This window comes from Vanellus vanellus (genome assembly GCF_965231255.1).
Source record: "Vanellus vanellus genome assembly, chromosome: 9".
Taxonomy (NCBI): Eukaryota; Metazoa; Chordata; class Aves; order Charadriiformes; family Charadriidae; genus Vanellus; species Vanellus vanellus.
The window spans coordinates 25,174,457-25,190,603 of NC_138914.1; the positions used below are offsets into that span (position 1 = coordinate 25,174,457).

At 44.9% G+C, this 16,147-nt stretch overlaps 1 protein-coding gene across 1 annotated transcript in view; it reads right to left on the reverse strand.

Moving 5' to 3' along the window:
* The window catches only part of WNK2 (WNK lysine deficient protein kinase 2), a gene marked incomplete at its 3' end in the record, with an annotated part of 115,092 nt that overhangs the window by 21,190 nt on the left and 77,755 nt on the right, over nucleotides 1–16,147 (reverse strand). The window contains exons 12-22 of the mRNA XM_082487508.1: nucleotides 13,893–14,201; nucleotides 10,991–11,040; nucleotides 8,322–8,487; nucleotides 8,125–8,241; nucleotides 7,794–7,961; nucleotides 7,514–7,559; nucleotides 6,211–6,327; nucleotides 4,188–5,224; nucleotides 2,710–2,782; nucleotides 1,104–1,159; nucleotides 341–1,026 (exon numbers count right to left, since the gene is read on the reverse strand). Of these exons, the coding sequence (XP_082343634.1) occupies nucleotides 341–1,026; nucleotides 1,104–1,159; nucleotides 2,710–2,782; nucleotides 4,188–5,224; nucleotides 6,211–6,327; nucleotides 7,514–7,559; nucleotides 7,794–7,961; nucleotides 8,125–8,241; nucleotides 8,322–8,487; nucleotides 10,991–11,040; nucleotides 13,893–14,201 (2,825 nt within the window). The remainder of the gene's footprint in view (nucleotides 1–340; nucleotides 1,027–1,103; nucleotides 1,160–2,709; nucleotides 2,783–4,187; nucleotides 5,225–6,210; nucleotides 6,328–7,513; nucleotides 7,560–7,793; nucleotides 7,962–8,124; nucleotides 8,242–8,321; nucleotides 8,488–10,990; nucleotides 11,041–13,892; nucleotides 14,202–16,147) is intronic.

The window sequence follows — 16,147 nt, forward strand, 5'->3', positions numbered from 1 at the left end:
CGCCTTAAGTTGGGTCCACACGGGAACCTCCTATCAGGTACGTCACGAGTGCTCTTGTTTGCTACCATACCAACATAGCTTTTCAGTAAGGAAACTGGACATCGCAGCAGAAGTGTTTTGGCGTTTAAAAAAAGTTATTATTGAATTATTCCTCTAAAGGGAATTGACAAATAGAGTGATGCATAAAAGGATGCAGTATGACATTTGGGGGAAGGTCCTAGGGATTTGCCCAGAACCAGTTTCCTCATTACAGCTACGAAAACCACACATTGGCTCCTCAATATGCAGAGACACTGCCTTAACACAAGCTTCCCTAGCATTGTTTGCAAACCCGACATACTTCTCTCTCAGGTTCTGCAATTCCTTCTTCATATCTGCGTCTTCAAATTCCGAGTCGTTGTCGCTGCTCATGTACGATGACTGCGAGTGGAAAGAAGTTATGTTGATGGTAGGAATTTTTGTTCCTTGCCCGTTGGGTGAATCGAGGCCTGGCGAGCTAGCTTTGCCAGATCTTTGCAGAAAAGCAGCTGCTTTTTTAATTAAGTCAGTGGCTGCACTACTGCTCGGGGGGGAGAGTTGGGCAGCGGCAGCCGGCTGCCGATGGAAAGGCTCGTCGGCAGAATCACTCGAACCCTGGTCGCAGAGGACATCGACAGAAGAGGCTGTCTGCACCCGTCGGACAGCTGTCTTCAGGTCAGGGCTGGAAGGTAGCTCATCCAAATAGACGTCTGGGGGTGCTGAGAACCTTAAGCAGTGCGGCGCTGTTAAAGTTAATTCATCCTGCGTGCTGATTACTGAAAACCTGCCAATAGTTTTGGCTGGTGTACCGCTATCATGAGTTTCAGCCTGTTTTCCATAGGAACCAGAGTCTAGAGAGTCATCCCTTTGAAGGTTATTTATCACCCCATCTGCTGTAGATATCTGCGTTACATTATCTGTGTGTGCAGACGAAGTCATAGGCTTTGCCTTCTCGCTCCTTTTAGAGGTTTCCATCTGTTTAGCTATGCCTGATGATGTAGGTGCAGCCTGGAGAAAATAACGGAGATTAATTTTGAAAGTAACTGTAACGATCAAGTATAAAACTGCTCCTAGTTTCTGGTTACCTGAAGGAGGCCTTTTGTTGCAGCAGCAGGAGCTGAAGTGATGCTTGCAGCCGAACCTGTTTTACAAGTCGGAAAAAAAAAAAATTAAAATCTTCATTTCTGGAATGCTTTAGTATAATAAAAGCCAACCTGTTTACTGCGATAAAATGAAGGTTGATAAACTGTAGCACTGAAGAATATTTTAAGTATCCAATCTTTAATACAGGATCTATAATGCAGGAGGCAATATCAATGACAATATAAAATATCTTGCAGGTAGGCACTCTCTTTAATCTAGTGATTTGGGGAATTCAAATAATAGGAGTGTGGAATTTCATTAGTCAGTTGAAAAATTTTTAAGGAGAAAACCAGAAGAGTGAAATCTGAAGAGCGCATTGGGCCTCCAGTACTAGGGTGTTCTTGATGTCTCGAAAAAGTAATTGTCTCGCCCACTCGTGCATATGAAATGCTGCAGTTGACCACAGATAGACTGGTATTTCACATCTTTCATTTGACAGATACTGACACCAACAATTAAAAGTGCCTGAAATGAAGTTAAACACACATTGCTGAAAATTGGGAATTATCAGCTCAAAAGATGGCTGCTCAACCACAGAAGCAAGCGAGAAGCAAAATATTAGTGGCAGTAATCAAGACGTGATTATTTCACAACCTGGATGCTGGTTTTGAAGTTAAACCAATAAATGCAAGCTTTTCGGAAAGCTGCTTTCTTATGGCACATTGCACGGAGCGAACATAAGGCAAAAATCTGTCACTTCAGAGTTCTGAAATGGTGAAATCCATCACTGCTTGATGGCATCTAAGACATTAATTTCAGTACACAGTGCTACATTCCACTTGCATACCCTCTTCTTTGTCTGGGCGAGACAGATGAATGCGGGCTACCCAACCCTTTCCCCTCTCACACTGACCTAAAAAGCAGTGGACAATCTACATCCACCAGGTCAAGAACGCTCTACGCTGTCGCACAAACCTGGTAGCCGGCTTTGCCACGACAATCTCAAAAACAATGTATATAAGCCCTCCCCAACCCCACCCAGGACAGCAGGAGCAGTTTTGGGTTCCTCAGCCCTTAAAACTGCCCATGACTGGCAAGACAGGTATAATGGAGCTTGATAAATACCCAGTTTCTTACTGTGGCTCCTACTGTGTTATGATACAAAGTGGTGATGTATCTGAAAAGAAAAGAAGTACTCTACACTAGTTCCCCTCACCAAGGAGCTACCCTCAACCATGTTATTTTTGTCAACACGTGTTTTCTGAAACCCAGGAAATCTGAGGGACTTTCTGTTTGGACTTTTTAAAGGGCACTGGAAACGTATTACTGGGAACGTAGTCTTCCATGTGAACACCCTACACCTACACCACAGACATGTATTACGTATTAAGGGTTTCAAATAAACACGCCCGTGAGGTGGTTTCTTTCTAGGAAGCTTGACAGAAGTGAGATGTTTAATATTAATATTACAAATAGGATCAGAAATGGCCTGTGCTGGGCAGTGCCCTGCAGTTAGCCAGCAGGGTGAGCAGCAAGGGGATACCGGAGCAGAGGACCACGCACTAAGACGGCTGCATCAATACTGGTCATCACCGAAAGGAGCATTACCTTTTCTGCTTGCTGACCCACCTCTTGCTTCTGAGGAATGAGCACCGATGCCGGTGATCTCCGACTTTTCAAGCTTTCAGTAAAAAGAAAAAAGAAAAACAATTTCAGTCTCGCGCACAGAGCAGAAAGGCAATGTGTTCTCCTTCCGTCTGTGCCCTCACACTATTGTCACACATTAGAACTATTTTATAGCGTCTGTGGAGGTGGCCTTCTAGCTTTTCCTTCAACTCCTGCATTTTTTTCCTCCTTTGGAATTAAAAAAGCAGTGGCAGTGTCACAGGGTGTACCTCTGTGCAGCCTAAGTTACTAAACAGCAGGCACTGCATCGTATATACCAGTTTGGTTTTTTTTTTTCTGGTTTGCTTTTCCAGCCAGACTGTACATTCTTCACCTGTATGTCTGTCTCCAGAAACTCTATGTCTCCCTTTTCTTATTGGCAAAGATTTTAACAGGACAAATTCAAATTACTGGAGAGACATAACACCTTTCATAGAGTGAGAATTTCATCTGCTGCAGAAAGTCATTTATCATTTTAAACATATGCTCTAAAGAGTTAGTCAGGTGCAGCTGTCTCTCCTGTAACATACAGCATCTTTCAAGCAGTTGACACAGTTCACCCAGCTGACACTACACGGAACAGCCTCATCCTTGCTAGCGGTGATGTAATCCCCTTCGGAAATGATACTTTTCAAGACATACACTGATCTTCTAGCAGAAAGTGCTGAAATCTGTTGGATTTTGTAAACTCATGACTTTATCTGAAAGAATGCAGCACAGGTGCACAACTGAGCCACTGAGTAAATAATGACCCAGACCACCTCCTCCAGCTTTCCTTAGATGCTTCCCAGCGAAGTCTTGCTCTGCCAAGTTGAGGGGAAGACAAAAGAAATCATTACTGAAAGCAGAGCAAGCTTCTACCTGTGGAGCGTCTTCCTTCAGCTGCAGCACTTGAACAAAGCAAAGGCTCCTGAAGTGTTTATTTCATTCAGACTGACTTGGAAGGCAGGCATTATAATCACTGCCATTAATTTATATATAAAAGAAAAAAATTCCTATAGAAGCATGATCACCTTCCTCAGAACTGGAATGACTATACCACTCGTGTTTTACATTCTTGAACTACAAAAAAAATTATCACATTTCTGCTTGCTTTAGAAACAGGACGCAAGAGGAATTAAGATATTAGTCCTCTTGGAAACCCAAAGGAAAAATTTGGCTTTTGCTAACAAGCGTTTAGGTAAAATGAGTCAGAACACATGTGACAAAGTAAAAAATTTAAGACAACTTCACACTGGAAAGTAGTCAACAGACAAAAGGTGATATACCCAGGAGCAGAAACATAAAATATCTGGAGAAGCAACAAATCTATACACGTCTACAATCTATACCACAGGCTCGTTGGTTCTGAGCTCTGCTCTGGTGCTGCCGTCAACAGCCCGGTCTGGGGGTGTAAAGGGCAGAGTCGTTGCCGGACTCACCCGCGTTGGGTAGGGGCAGATCTCGGATGGTACCGGTGGCACTGACGGGGCCTCAGCAGCAGCTTTCGCCTCCAGGCCAGTATCTGCAGCGTTATGGCCAGGTTCTCTCAAATCCGACGCCAGCGTGGGAACTTGATCTTCGGGAAAAGGCGGCAAGTTAAATTCACTGTCGCCTGGCCCGCCGGAGGTGTCCGGCGTCCCTGCTGATGCCGAAGAAGTAGGAACGTACTCCTGGTAAAGCAAATTGCGCAGTTTCTCGTCAAGGCTTTTTATCGTGTTGTCAACGAAGTCCACCCGGGGGGGTCCCTCTCCGTCGGACTCGGCGGTGCCAGGCTGCTGCTGCTGCAGCAGGCTCATCCCCACGCCGGCGCAGGCAGCGGGCTGTGCCTGGGGCAGCACGGCCTGCGGCTGGGACACGGCCACGGCCGCCTGCGTCGGGCTCTGGAGCTGAGAGCCCGCCAGACCCAGAGCGTCGGCCGCAGGGAAGGCTTGGCTGACGAAGGAGAGCTGTGCCCCGCCAGCCTGGCCGGCCTCCGGCAGGAGGGGGACCTGCGCCGCAGGCTGCCGTTCCAAAACCACGGCCTCCGGCAGCACAGGGAGCGAGCACAGATCTGCCGGGACGGACTTGTGCGGCCCCACACTGCAACAGGCTATCTCCACGTCAGGGACACAGGTGCCCTCCTCGGCCTGCGGCTGGAGGTGCGGGGGAGCCGGGGCGGCATCGGAAGGCTCCTCCAGCAAGGTGGTGCGGGGGGCAGGAGCAGGCATGGCTGCCTTCCGCGGGGAATACGGACCCCCGTTAGCAGCCACCGGCTCCAGGACATTTGGGGCAGATGTGGGGAGCACCGGAGCTGGAAACTCGGCCTGGCTCGGTAAGGTGGCGGAAGATGCAGTGGCAGACACTTGTGCCAAAGAGGGAGAGGCTGTGATGGGGCTGTCACACACCCCTGCTTGTAGGGGAGGCTGCTGGCTGGCTAAGAGACCAGGCGGATCCGTCACCCCAGAGCCCACCTGCTGATCATCCGACTGCTCCAGGTCTAGAAAGAACACAAACATCATGTTCACTTTCTAATGAGCCACCCAGAATGAAAGTCACATTGAAACCTCCCAGCTAGCTGCAGTGGTAACCACACCTAGCCATAACGCATTAGTGCTTCCTCTCAGGAAACAACTGTTACATGAGTCAAATTAGAACTTAACATTGCAGGCTATGCAAAAAAATTTCACTGAAAAGACACTGCTTATTAGAACAGTGGAGTTCTGTGGAGCACTGTGTCCAATTGTGGGCTCCCCAGTTCAAGAAGGACAGGGAACTGCTGGAGAGAGTCCAGCAGAGGCTACGAGGATGGTCAGGGGACTGGACCGTCTCTCTGCTGAGGAAAGGCTGAGAGCCCTGGGGCTGTTCAGCCTGGAGAGGAGAAGGCTGAGAGTGCATCTCCTCAGTGCTTAATCAATATCTAAAGGGCGGGTGGCAAGAGGATGGGGTCAGACTCTTTCCACTGGTGCCCAGTGATGGGACAAGGGGCAACGGGCACAAACTGGAACACAGGAAACTCCATCTCAAAATGAGGAAAAACTTCTTCACTGTGGATACTGGAAGAGGCTGCCCAGCGAGGCTGTGGATTCTCCTTCTCTAAAGATTTTCAAAACCCACCTGGACGTGATCCTGTCCAACCTGCTGTAGGTGACCCTGCTCTGGCAGGGGGTTGGACTGGATGATCTCCAGAGGTCCCTTCCAACCCCTACCAGCCTGTGATGCTGTAACAGCAGTGACCAGAACTTCAACTACATGACAACATAAGGCAGAGTTAAAATACTGAGACTTCCCTGAAACTCAAATAAACATTCCTCATTTGGTTCAACACCAGGAACACACTGAAAATGCATGACTGACTTAAAGTTCATCATTTTCTTCCTCTGACTAAACAAAGTGAAACAATCATAACTAAGTCAGGTGAGACTAAAAGAGAGATGACACAGCAGCTACAGAGCAGAAGACATTTTCTATAAAGTTTGTAAATACCTGGCCCTTCAGACTGCTGCGTACTCTGAGGTACTGGCGGAGAAAACTCTGGTGCATCAGTAGTGGGGTTTTCCACAACAGGACAAATAATAAACCACCTTTTTCCAGTATGCAAAACTAGAGATGACAAGAAAATAAAAAGTAAGCACAATAAGTTTCCATTCATTCCAGATCACCTGTCAAAACCTCGTCTTAATTTCCATGTTTAGAAAGGAAATCCGAATTTTTACGGTATTATCCAAGATTAAATCACTGTCTCCTAGTTTGATTCTCATCCCTTCTGGAAGGGAGACGGCAATGCCTCCCAATTCTGCCACGGATTTCAAGTTATTTGAAAATTTATTTTCAAGCGTTCGTACATTTAGAAGGGTAATAGTTATGTACGTGAAAGTTTTATTAACGGTACTGAGGACAGTTTGCTCACAATGAAAAATTTCTTAATTTTGTAAAATTAAGGCTTAACTTTTTCCATGTGGGAAGTTTTCTAGCTAATACATCCTTCCACATCTTATCTCAAAGCCTGGCATATGTAAATGGCAAACCAGAACTATACATGCTTGGTAACTTTCATTAGTAGAAATATAAATGTTATGTTAAAAAAGGTGTACTGAGAAAATTACATGACATTTACAGGCAAAAAAGAAACCAGATCTTTTGAGCAGCAAGTCCAGTTTGGAGGATTCCCAGTTTCTGCACTTGTCAACTAAGTTCTAAATGATCCTCCTTCCCCTGTGAGCATGGAGCGGATACACAAACGGTAACAAGAATTTTGGAAATGATGCTTCCTTCAGCAGAGGTTTCATTTTTTCCCCACCAGCGTGCACTTAGAGAATCAAGGGCCGTTTCCCTTCCCATTCCATTTGCCTGTAAAACCCGTAAGAACCGATTGTGTTCAGAGGGCCAGGATCCCCCCTGTAACACCAAAGTAGCTGCAAACTTCTGGGTTAGAAATTTCAATTAAATCACCAACGCAAACGCAATCTTTTAGCTTTCTCTTGCAAACGTAGTAGTTGATGTGAAACGATTAGGCTTGCCCATACCTTCTTGACGTTTCCACCGCCAATTATCAGCGTGTGTAATTCAGGGCTTCCCTAAACGTCCCCAGATGTTAGACATGATCATCCAGGTTCGCCCTGCCACCTTCCAGGCTGCTGACAGCAGGGACCACTCTTATACCCATATTTCTAGATAGATCTCCAACCACCAGTAACTAGTGGATCTCTTCCTCAATCTAGAAACTTCTGCATAAACTCATCACTGCCTTAAAGCTGGAGATTAAGTTTGTATTCAAAGGCACATTTACCATTTTGTTGATACACGGGTGTCTTCATCTGAGACTGCCGCTTCTCCTGTGGGAAAAAAACCAAAACAATTGAAGAACTAGCTGTCTCCTATCAATGCAAGAGCAGCATCATTCCAAGGAGCGCACATATTGTAAGCCTTAATGAAGTAAAAGCATTATTTCTCTAGCTAAGAAACTGGTTGGTTTTTTTTTTTTTAACACGGGATGTAAAACTGATTTACGGCAGCTGGCTGTTAAGAAAAGGGAATCAAACCAGAAATCTTTATTTAACATTTCTTACCTCATTCATTTCCAGTCTATCAGTATCTTGTTGGGGACTCGTCCCCTGATCAGAACTTCGTTCTCCCTCTGTATCTTCACTGAGCATATCTTCTGCTTTATCGATAATATCTTTCATTTGTTCGATAAACGTCTCTTTTTCACTCTGCAGTATGAATTCATTCTCCACCTATAAGGCCACATCAAAATGAAGAGGAAAATAGTAACATTTCGATTAATACCCCATTCCACGGCTACCAGAAAGCTGGGTCAACAAGCACACCTGAGAATAAGTTGGCCAAAGCAACTTGGAGCATTCAGAGGCTGCGGGCAGCCGCATCACCCAGCCTTACCATGTAAGTAGCAATTTCCTCTGGCGCGTCCCCGTCCAAATCAAACTTAAAAGTCACCATTTTGTGGTTGTGTGTTTCAAGCTGGCATTCCACCATCTTATCCCCCGTGTTACAAACCTGCAGGCAAAGGTTGACACGAGTCATTTCTGGCAAAGCCAAAGGAATCCTACAGTTACCCTCAAAGAGGTTGTACTTGCATTTAATATGGTCAGTTTTGGTCTGCTGGACTTCTCCTGGCGTGAACGGGCGCGGGTAGATTTCTTATGTTTCTTTGCAGACTTTCCTTCTTGTTTTCCACTTCCTATTGCTCCTTCAAAGCTGTCACTCATCTCCTTACCCGAAGCAACATCTGGACTCATGTAGCTTTGTCAGCGAAAGGAAGAAAAACCCCAAAATAAAACCACTGTCACATATACATAGGTAAGATACACAACAGAGACTGCAAAAAAACCCAATAATAAAACTACACATCTGCACTCTTTTGGCCCAAACTGAGCTAGCTACTGAAAGATGCTCAGTGAGGGAAGGGAACTACTCCAGGCCAGGCTTGTACCGGGGCTACCACACCTACTAAGAAATGATCTAGTAACATTTCTGCCAATAGCATAGGGCTATTGGCAGAATAAGTCCCATCACTTAATACATCACTCAATCCCCCCCTAATCCCTTCAGTTCAGGGAGGGGTGGTAAGGGTCCGATTTTTCACCACTAGTTCCGATTTTTCTAAGGTCCAGTTTCCTCAATTCCTGCCTGTCTGTGCTCACAGCAGGAGGTCTAAACAGGGTCAGTTGATGTTTGTTGAAGGGGAAGGAAAAGAGCGAGAAGTTGGTACAGCATCCCATAAGAGACTGCCTCTCCTCTCTCCGCAGTTCTCAAGGATCAGAAAGAAGTTTTTATGCCACAGTATCCCAGATGACCAGCTAGCAACAGTATATTATTTTTAGCAGCCAAAACAGTAGCTGCTAACAACCTTGTTGTAATATGCCATGTACAGAAAACGTCGACATGCAAGTAATTTGCAGGAAATTTCCAGAGGTTTGTAAAAACCATGTCAGGAAGGAACCATTGTAAGGCCATCTGGCCCATTTATTACCCCAAGGTATGATCAGCTCCGTCCTCGCAGAGGTTTGTGTAAACTAATCTTACGAAGCTCCTGTGAGATTTCATAGCCTTCCTGCACAATTTATTCCTGTGTTCATTGAGCCATACAACAATAAAAGAATTTAAGTCTGACCTATGGATTCCCTTTCTTAAATTTACTTCTTGTTCTGCCCTTGTAGCACAGAACAGCTTATTCCTCCTCCTTTTGCAGCTACCTCGTACGTGTAACTCCTACGTTAGCAAAGTGTTTTGCACATAGGACATACTCCAGACCGCATCTTTGCTGCAATAGCCAACCATTTGCTTCACGGGCTGTTGCCTTCCACTCTACCAACGCCCAACCCAGCTCCAGCGCCGAGTTGCCCATGCACCTGCTAACGAGAGATCTGCCTCTACGGCTAGGAGATCGCGTGCTGACGCAGACTCTCCGTGCTGCTGCAGTCACGACAGCCAGCTTTCCACACATAATTCTGGAACAGGCAAATTACAAGTCAAAAGACGACTAAAAATTCGATGCGCCTTTCTGCAACAGACTAGGTAGATAAAATGAGTTCATTTTGTCTAACTTAGCGCCAGAACTAACCTACAGTCAGGAAAAATTAGATTTCACTTTCCACCCGAAATTTAAAAGTGGCAAATTCTTGGGAAAAAAGGTTCCATTTTAAAGGCTGTGGGGTTGCGTTGGCATGTGCCAGGCTAACTTTTTTGGTGGGGTAGAATGAAAACAGTCAGAGAGAAGTGTCTTCAGAGTTCAAAAACTTATCTCATTTGGGAAAAGAAAAGAGTCACTAAAATCCTAACCCCAAAGACTATAATCAATAATCAGAAGCTGGTGCTGGCCCCTGCGATAGGCACGGCTTACGAACACACACTGCTGGTGTCTACCTTCTCCGTACCAGAGGCTGAAAAACCCGGGTTGCCGCTGGTGCCGCAGCAGGAGCAGCCGATGCCTGGGGGAGGGGACTGCTGCCCCCAAAGCCACAGCCACTGCCCCCAGCCAGCCCCTCTGCAGCCCAGCAGTGAGCCTTCCTCTCCAGGGCTCTTCCTCACTCCTTCCCCTTCTGCTTTTGAGTACAGGAACAGGCAGGCGAGGGCTGGCAGGAATTGAAATTTGCTTTTGTTTCTGAGGAGTGCTGAGCTGGCTCGGGGTGCGGGGGTGGGGGGTTATTCATCGTTCCTTCTGTCATTAGCATTACTGGGCTTGAGTGCGGCTTCATGTGCAGCAAACCCGCAGAAGGGGTTTGGGGCCACCTGTTCCAGCTCTTGGAATGATACCTTTGGGTGCCCCAAGACACCACTCCCACCAATACACCATTCCCCGTAACACAGCTAAGCAAAGATCGTTACGGAAGGTGACACAGGCGTACCCGTTCATTCCCAAAGAGGGAATACATCATATTCCCAACTATACTAGCGTAGCATGTTTCTATACAGATTCGACAGCATCACAACCAGAGGCTGTACTGCTTCAGTTATCTTAAAAAGAGAAGTTACACGCTAAAAATGAAAGCTGTCGTACGTACATCAAGGCAGCACCCAAACTACAGAATTTTAAGAGTTGGAGGGGCCCAAAATAGGCAGGTTGCACACAGAACATGTGTGGCTTTCTCCCTAGATGTGCTCCTTTCCATCTTCTCCCCATCAGCTCCTACTACTCTTCTCAGCCCAGCCAAAGGGCAGGCATTTGGCCCAGCCTTGTAAAGAGAAAGGAAAAACAGCCTCCAGAAAGAAAACATTTCTTATGCCAAAGAGATTATAATAATACCTTTCACAGCTCTGTGACAGAGTTTGAAGTTTGTCCTGTACTGCCTGCTCCTAAAAATGTAAGAAAAAGTCATTTAAGTAAATGCATTGTATTGGCAGATGAAAAACACCTTTAAGAAAGGTTTTGCTGTTGAGACACCAGTAATCCTAAACCACTCTGTTTAACCAATTCTTGGCACTCGGAATTAAAATAAATGTCCCATTTTACCCTCCCAACACTACTTCTGTCCAAAGCACCAGTATGTGTGCACAAGCACTTTTTAAGACAGAGCCGCTGATCTGCTAGTTCCCTTCTGCTGCTTCTAAAGCAGAAGAGGTGGTGAAAGAAACCAGTTCTCACCACAATGGATAAACTCAATTGCAGGACAAATCCACATCAGCACCTACCTACTTTTTTTTTTTTTTAATGGATATAACATATAAGCTAATTTGCTTCATTGCTTTGTATAGTTTCCTGAAATACGTTAAGTATATTCACGGCATTTGGCATATTGTGAACATTTCTGAGGAACTTGCAAATAAAAGATGAAAATCCATCAATTAAAAACACCGCCCTCACATTGTGTCCTCTTGCTCTCTACACAGCAGAAATTTTCCCCCCAAAAACTTCCCTTTTCACCGGTTGCAATGCTAGGACAGACATCGATAGCGTGACTTTCGCATCAGGTGGACCCCGTTTTCACAGAATTTGTGATGGCGATGCCGTTGGCCCTGCTGTAACAAACTTACCACATACGTACACAGACACACACACCTCTGCGTGTATATAACTGTGCGCGTATATACACGCTAACCGAATATATTCATAAATATATATAATTTTATATATATTTATATATATATTTACAAACTTATGTCTATAACATCCTTCTATAGACACACAGATAGAAATAAGCCCCTCGGCTGTCATCGCTACATCTTAAGCTCACAGCAGTTGGCAGACTGGAGGTAAAAGCTTAGCGGTTAACCAGTCCACCCCACTCATTGCCACACAAACGCCATGCCAAGCTTGGCTGCAGTTTCAGTAAAACCGCCAAATTAATGAACAGTGAGAACACAGACATAATGTATCTGAATTTTAGTAACGCACTCGATCAAGTGCCTTACAAAATCTCATTTGCCTGACTGGTTTGGGTGTGGGCGCTGCCGCACACTGAAACAAAAGATAAGAGATAAAAATGGTATGGCAGAGTAGCAACAAAATGCAGCGTTTCGAATATATACAGATATGAAACTCCTCTTACACCCAAGAAAACCTTAGCAATATATGTCATAAAATCAGCGTGGGGAGCACGTTGATCAATTTGACAACACTGGATTGATTTCTTAAATGGAAAGAGAGAAGGGAGTTAACTCACAGATGAAATATGAGAACCAAGTTAGCAAAACAGGGGTTAAATGTTCTGAGGGATATGATAAGGTGACAGGACAGACATGTGCCTCAGCGGGCAGGGATTTCTCGGGTAATATAGGACAACTTGTATCCCCCATATCACACTGCACAATAACAATGGGGTTTATTCCTCTTTCCAGAATCCCTAACGGGACAGACCCTGCATTGAAGGCTGTAGCTCTGGCATCAGCACCGACCCTGACACAAGCTGTGCACACGGAAAAAAGGCAACTGGAGAAGAAATGCCTTCAGTAAGAGACGTGCTCGACACAACCAGGCTTTACTGGGGGATTCTGCTAGTGAAGCACTATAGATGGGTTCTACCGCTTCTGCTGCATCTAACCTACAGGATACAGAAATTCACCAGGAACCGTCCTACATCCCACCATGAGTATTCATTTGACAAGAATCAGAATGCCACTAGGACAGGCAAAATGAGGAACTAGACTCTAGTTTTAGCGTCAGGAGCATCCTTACTGAACATCTTCTGGAGGAGTTGTTAAGCTGTGCCTCTAACGAATCTCCCAGGCTGTACTGTGTAGTCCAGGCATGCGGCGAGTGCATGGAAGCATAAGTAAAACCAAAAGAGATTTAGTCTGAAAAGATGGAAACTGTTACTTTGGGAGGAAAGGTAGGTCAGAATAGAGGGCCTCAAGAGGAATAATTCTGAAAGCAGAGTTGCTGAGGGACATTTCCATTCAGGAGTGGAGAACAAATTAGACTTCTTTACTGAAATGCAGTACAAATGCCCAAACCTTCGTTTTGTTTTGCTTATGGATATCTGTTAAAGAGTTGAAGAGGAGGAAATGTTCTATGACATTCTGCCAAGACTGAAGGTTGAACAATTATGGGAGTGGAAAGAAAAGTCAAAATAGCAGACAGGAGGAGCTGACAGTTTTATAAAGAAAACCAATAAAACGTATCTTGCTTATGTGTCCACTGAGAATTGGGAATGCCCACGAATATCTGAAGAAACAAAAATCCCAGGGCTAGACTAGAATTCGGGCAATACAGGAGGATACAACGCTAAATGAAATGGGAATAAGGCTCAAGGTGAGGAGCATGAAGAGCTTTTACATAGCGAAGAATCTGATAATGAAGCAGTTTCTTAAGGCAAATGATGGTTTGTTGCACAAGTGCTTGAGACAGTGAAAACAAGACTGGACAAAACACAGATGAAACTCTACAGAACAGCTTCCTACTGACCCACAACACTTAAAGGAAGTAATTTCTAGCTCTGTGTTTGTGCTCAGCTACGGACAAAGAGGAACTTGGTCCTGCTGCCTCGTTACTTCAAGGAGACATTTCACAAGGTACTATGTGCAGTCTCCAGCTTCATTGGAAATAGCCAATTATTTGCTGACTCAGCATTGCTAGCATCTAGGACAAGCGGCTCTAAATGGTGAGGGGGAATAATCTCCCTTGTGAAATAAGCCCATTATTTCACAAGGGAGTCGGTAAGAAGGTTAAGCGTGCAGCTGGTGAGCTACTTCAGAGGAAACGGCTCTACCTCTTGAGATGTCTCCGTGCCTGCCTGGAGAGCCGAGCAGGGAGCTGGGAGCTGCTGACCCAGTGGCTGAGAAAGATCGGGCTGAAGCTGCAGCAGAGCAGAAGGCTGAAGAGGCAGACAGTGATCTATGGGGACAGGTGGACTAGCCGTGGCAAGGCTGCCATGAACCTGGGAAACGCCTTCTGGAGCGCCGCGGGGAGGCAACAGCTCAGGCTGCAACTGCAAAGGCGGTGACATGACTATCGAAGGTTGCACGGGCAGCACCTGGGCTCCAGTTTCCAAAGCGTACTGAGTGTGTCCAGTCATCTGCTGCAACACAACAGACAGCTATTAAAACAAACCTCTACTTAGGCCGCCGGTGACTTACACGACAAGGTACTAAAGCCACCAGAGTCCACGGAGAAAGGATTAAGACGTGGTGCTGAGGGACATGGGTTAGTGGTGGGTTTGGCAGCGTTAGGTTGATGGCTGGACTTGATCTTAAAGGTGCCTTCCAACCTAAACGATTCATGGAACAATAGAATGGTTTGGGTTGGAAGGGACCTTGAAGATCATCCAGTCCCACCCCCCTGCCCTGGGCAGGGACACCTCCCACCAGCCCAGGTTGCTCCAAGCCCCGTCCAACCTGGCCTTGAACACCTCCAGGGATGGGGCAGCCACAGCTTCCCTGGGCATTTTGTTCCAGATTCTATGATTATAACTCTGTGGTGAGACTGCATTTGTGTGGTCTCTGCTTGGAAAGGTAACTCCTTAAGGGTTTAAACTTCCTTTGAAATGACCAAATAAAAATCTAAGGATTCCTCCTATGTAATTATAACAATGCATGTATTGCTCAGGCGCTATTTAATTTGTAGAAACCAAGCCATATTTTGCTAAGAAATTAAAATTTTAGATTATGAATTCTTTGTCCTGACTAGTTTGCTCTGCTTTCAACGAGCCTACCACAACATCCATGCAAAGACCTATAATCTAAATTAGGATTTTTTTTGTATACCAGTAGCTGGTATAGACCACACAATCAACTCTTTTTTTACTGCGTATATACCAGTGTCTCACAGAACACGTTGTTTTCCATTTAGTTTAATCATTGAAGACATAACTCTTGCCAAGGCCCAATCCTGCAAGCGCTTCCTCGCGTTACGCACCCAGAGGAAGTTTCATTTATCTCAGTGGATTTCTTCAGCGCATTAAAATAACTGGTGTACGTAAGCGCTTTGTGGGAACTGGACTGATGTGATTATATGCCAACTACCTCAGAGACTATGCTGTTATCCTGCATAACAGTTCTTTCGAGTTGTACATTTAAGAACAGAACGTTCTCCTTTTAGGTACATCACATATTTTTCCAAGGGGACTGAGCTTGTGGGAAGAGGAAAAAGGAAAGAAAGGAAAATGTGGAAGAAAAAAAGGCTTTTTAGTACTAGGTAAAACTCTGCCTAATTTTTACTTATTTAAAGTATCAACACCTAGAGACTTAAGACTATTTGGAGAATACATTAAAAAAAAATAAATCAAAACTTGGATGAGAACTAGGCCATACAATTTCATTACAGCATGCTCTCTGCAGATTCTGGATACTCGCAGAAATTATTATTCCGTGTTTTAATGCGGATAAAAATAAAGATGCAGTATGCTTCACAACACGACAGTTGCACGACTGCCTAAGTAGAGGTTGTTAGAATAGCAACTGCTGTGTAAATTGCAGAAGAGCAGTGAATTTATTTATTTATTTTAAATCGCATATAACTTGAATGATTCACAAAATATTTCAACGTACAATTTACCTGGGCAAAACTAAACTCAGAGGTGCTAAACACCAACTGCCAAAACAGCACTGCATTAGAAAACCTTTCTTTACAGAAATACCTCTCTACTGAAAGTACTTGAAAACACAGAACAACGTATTTTTGAATATTCCTCTGCACTTGTCCATTTTGTTTGGAATTGCTATACTTTATCCTAAAAATATTACCTAAAAATATTACTATGCAATTCTTCCATAGGTATTTGATAGGTAACAACTGCATCTGGATGGTTTGGCAATACCGGTTCTCTAGTTTTTATTTGATAGGTAATTACTGCATCTGGATGGTTTGGCAATACTGGTTCTCTAGTTTTGGTGTTTGCCATGCTTGCTGTGCGTAACAGGCCCAATTCCTTCTAAAGCCATTGCAAACACTACGGATAATGAGCTCACAGTAACTGTCTCGGGCTCCGTGTTGCCTACATTTTCGCAAACAGTAATTCTCTAAAAT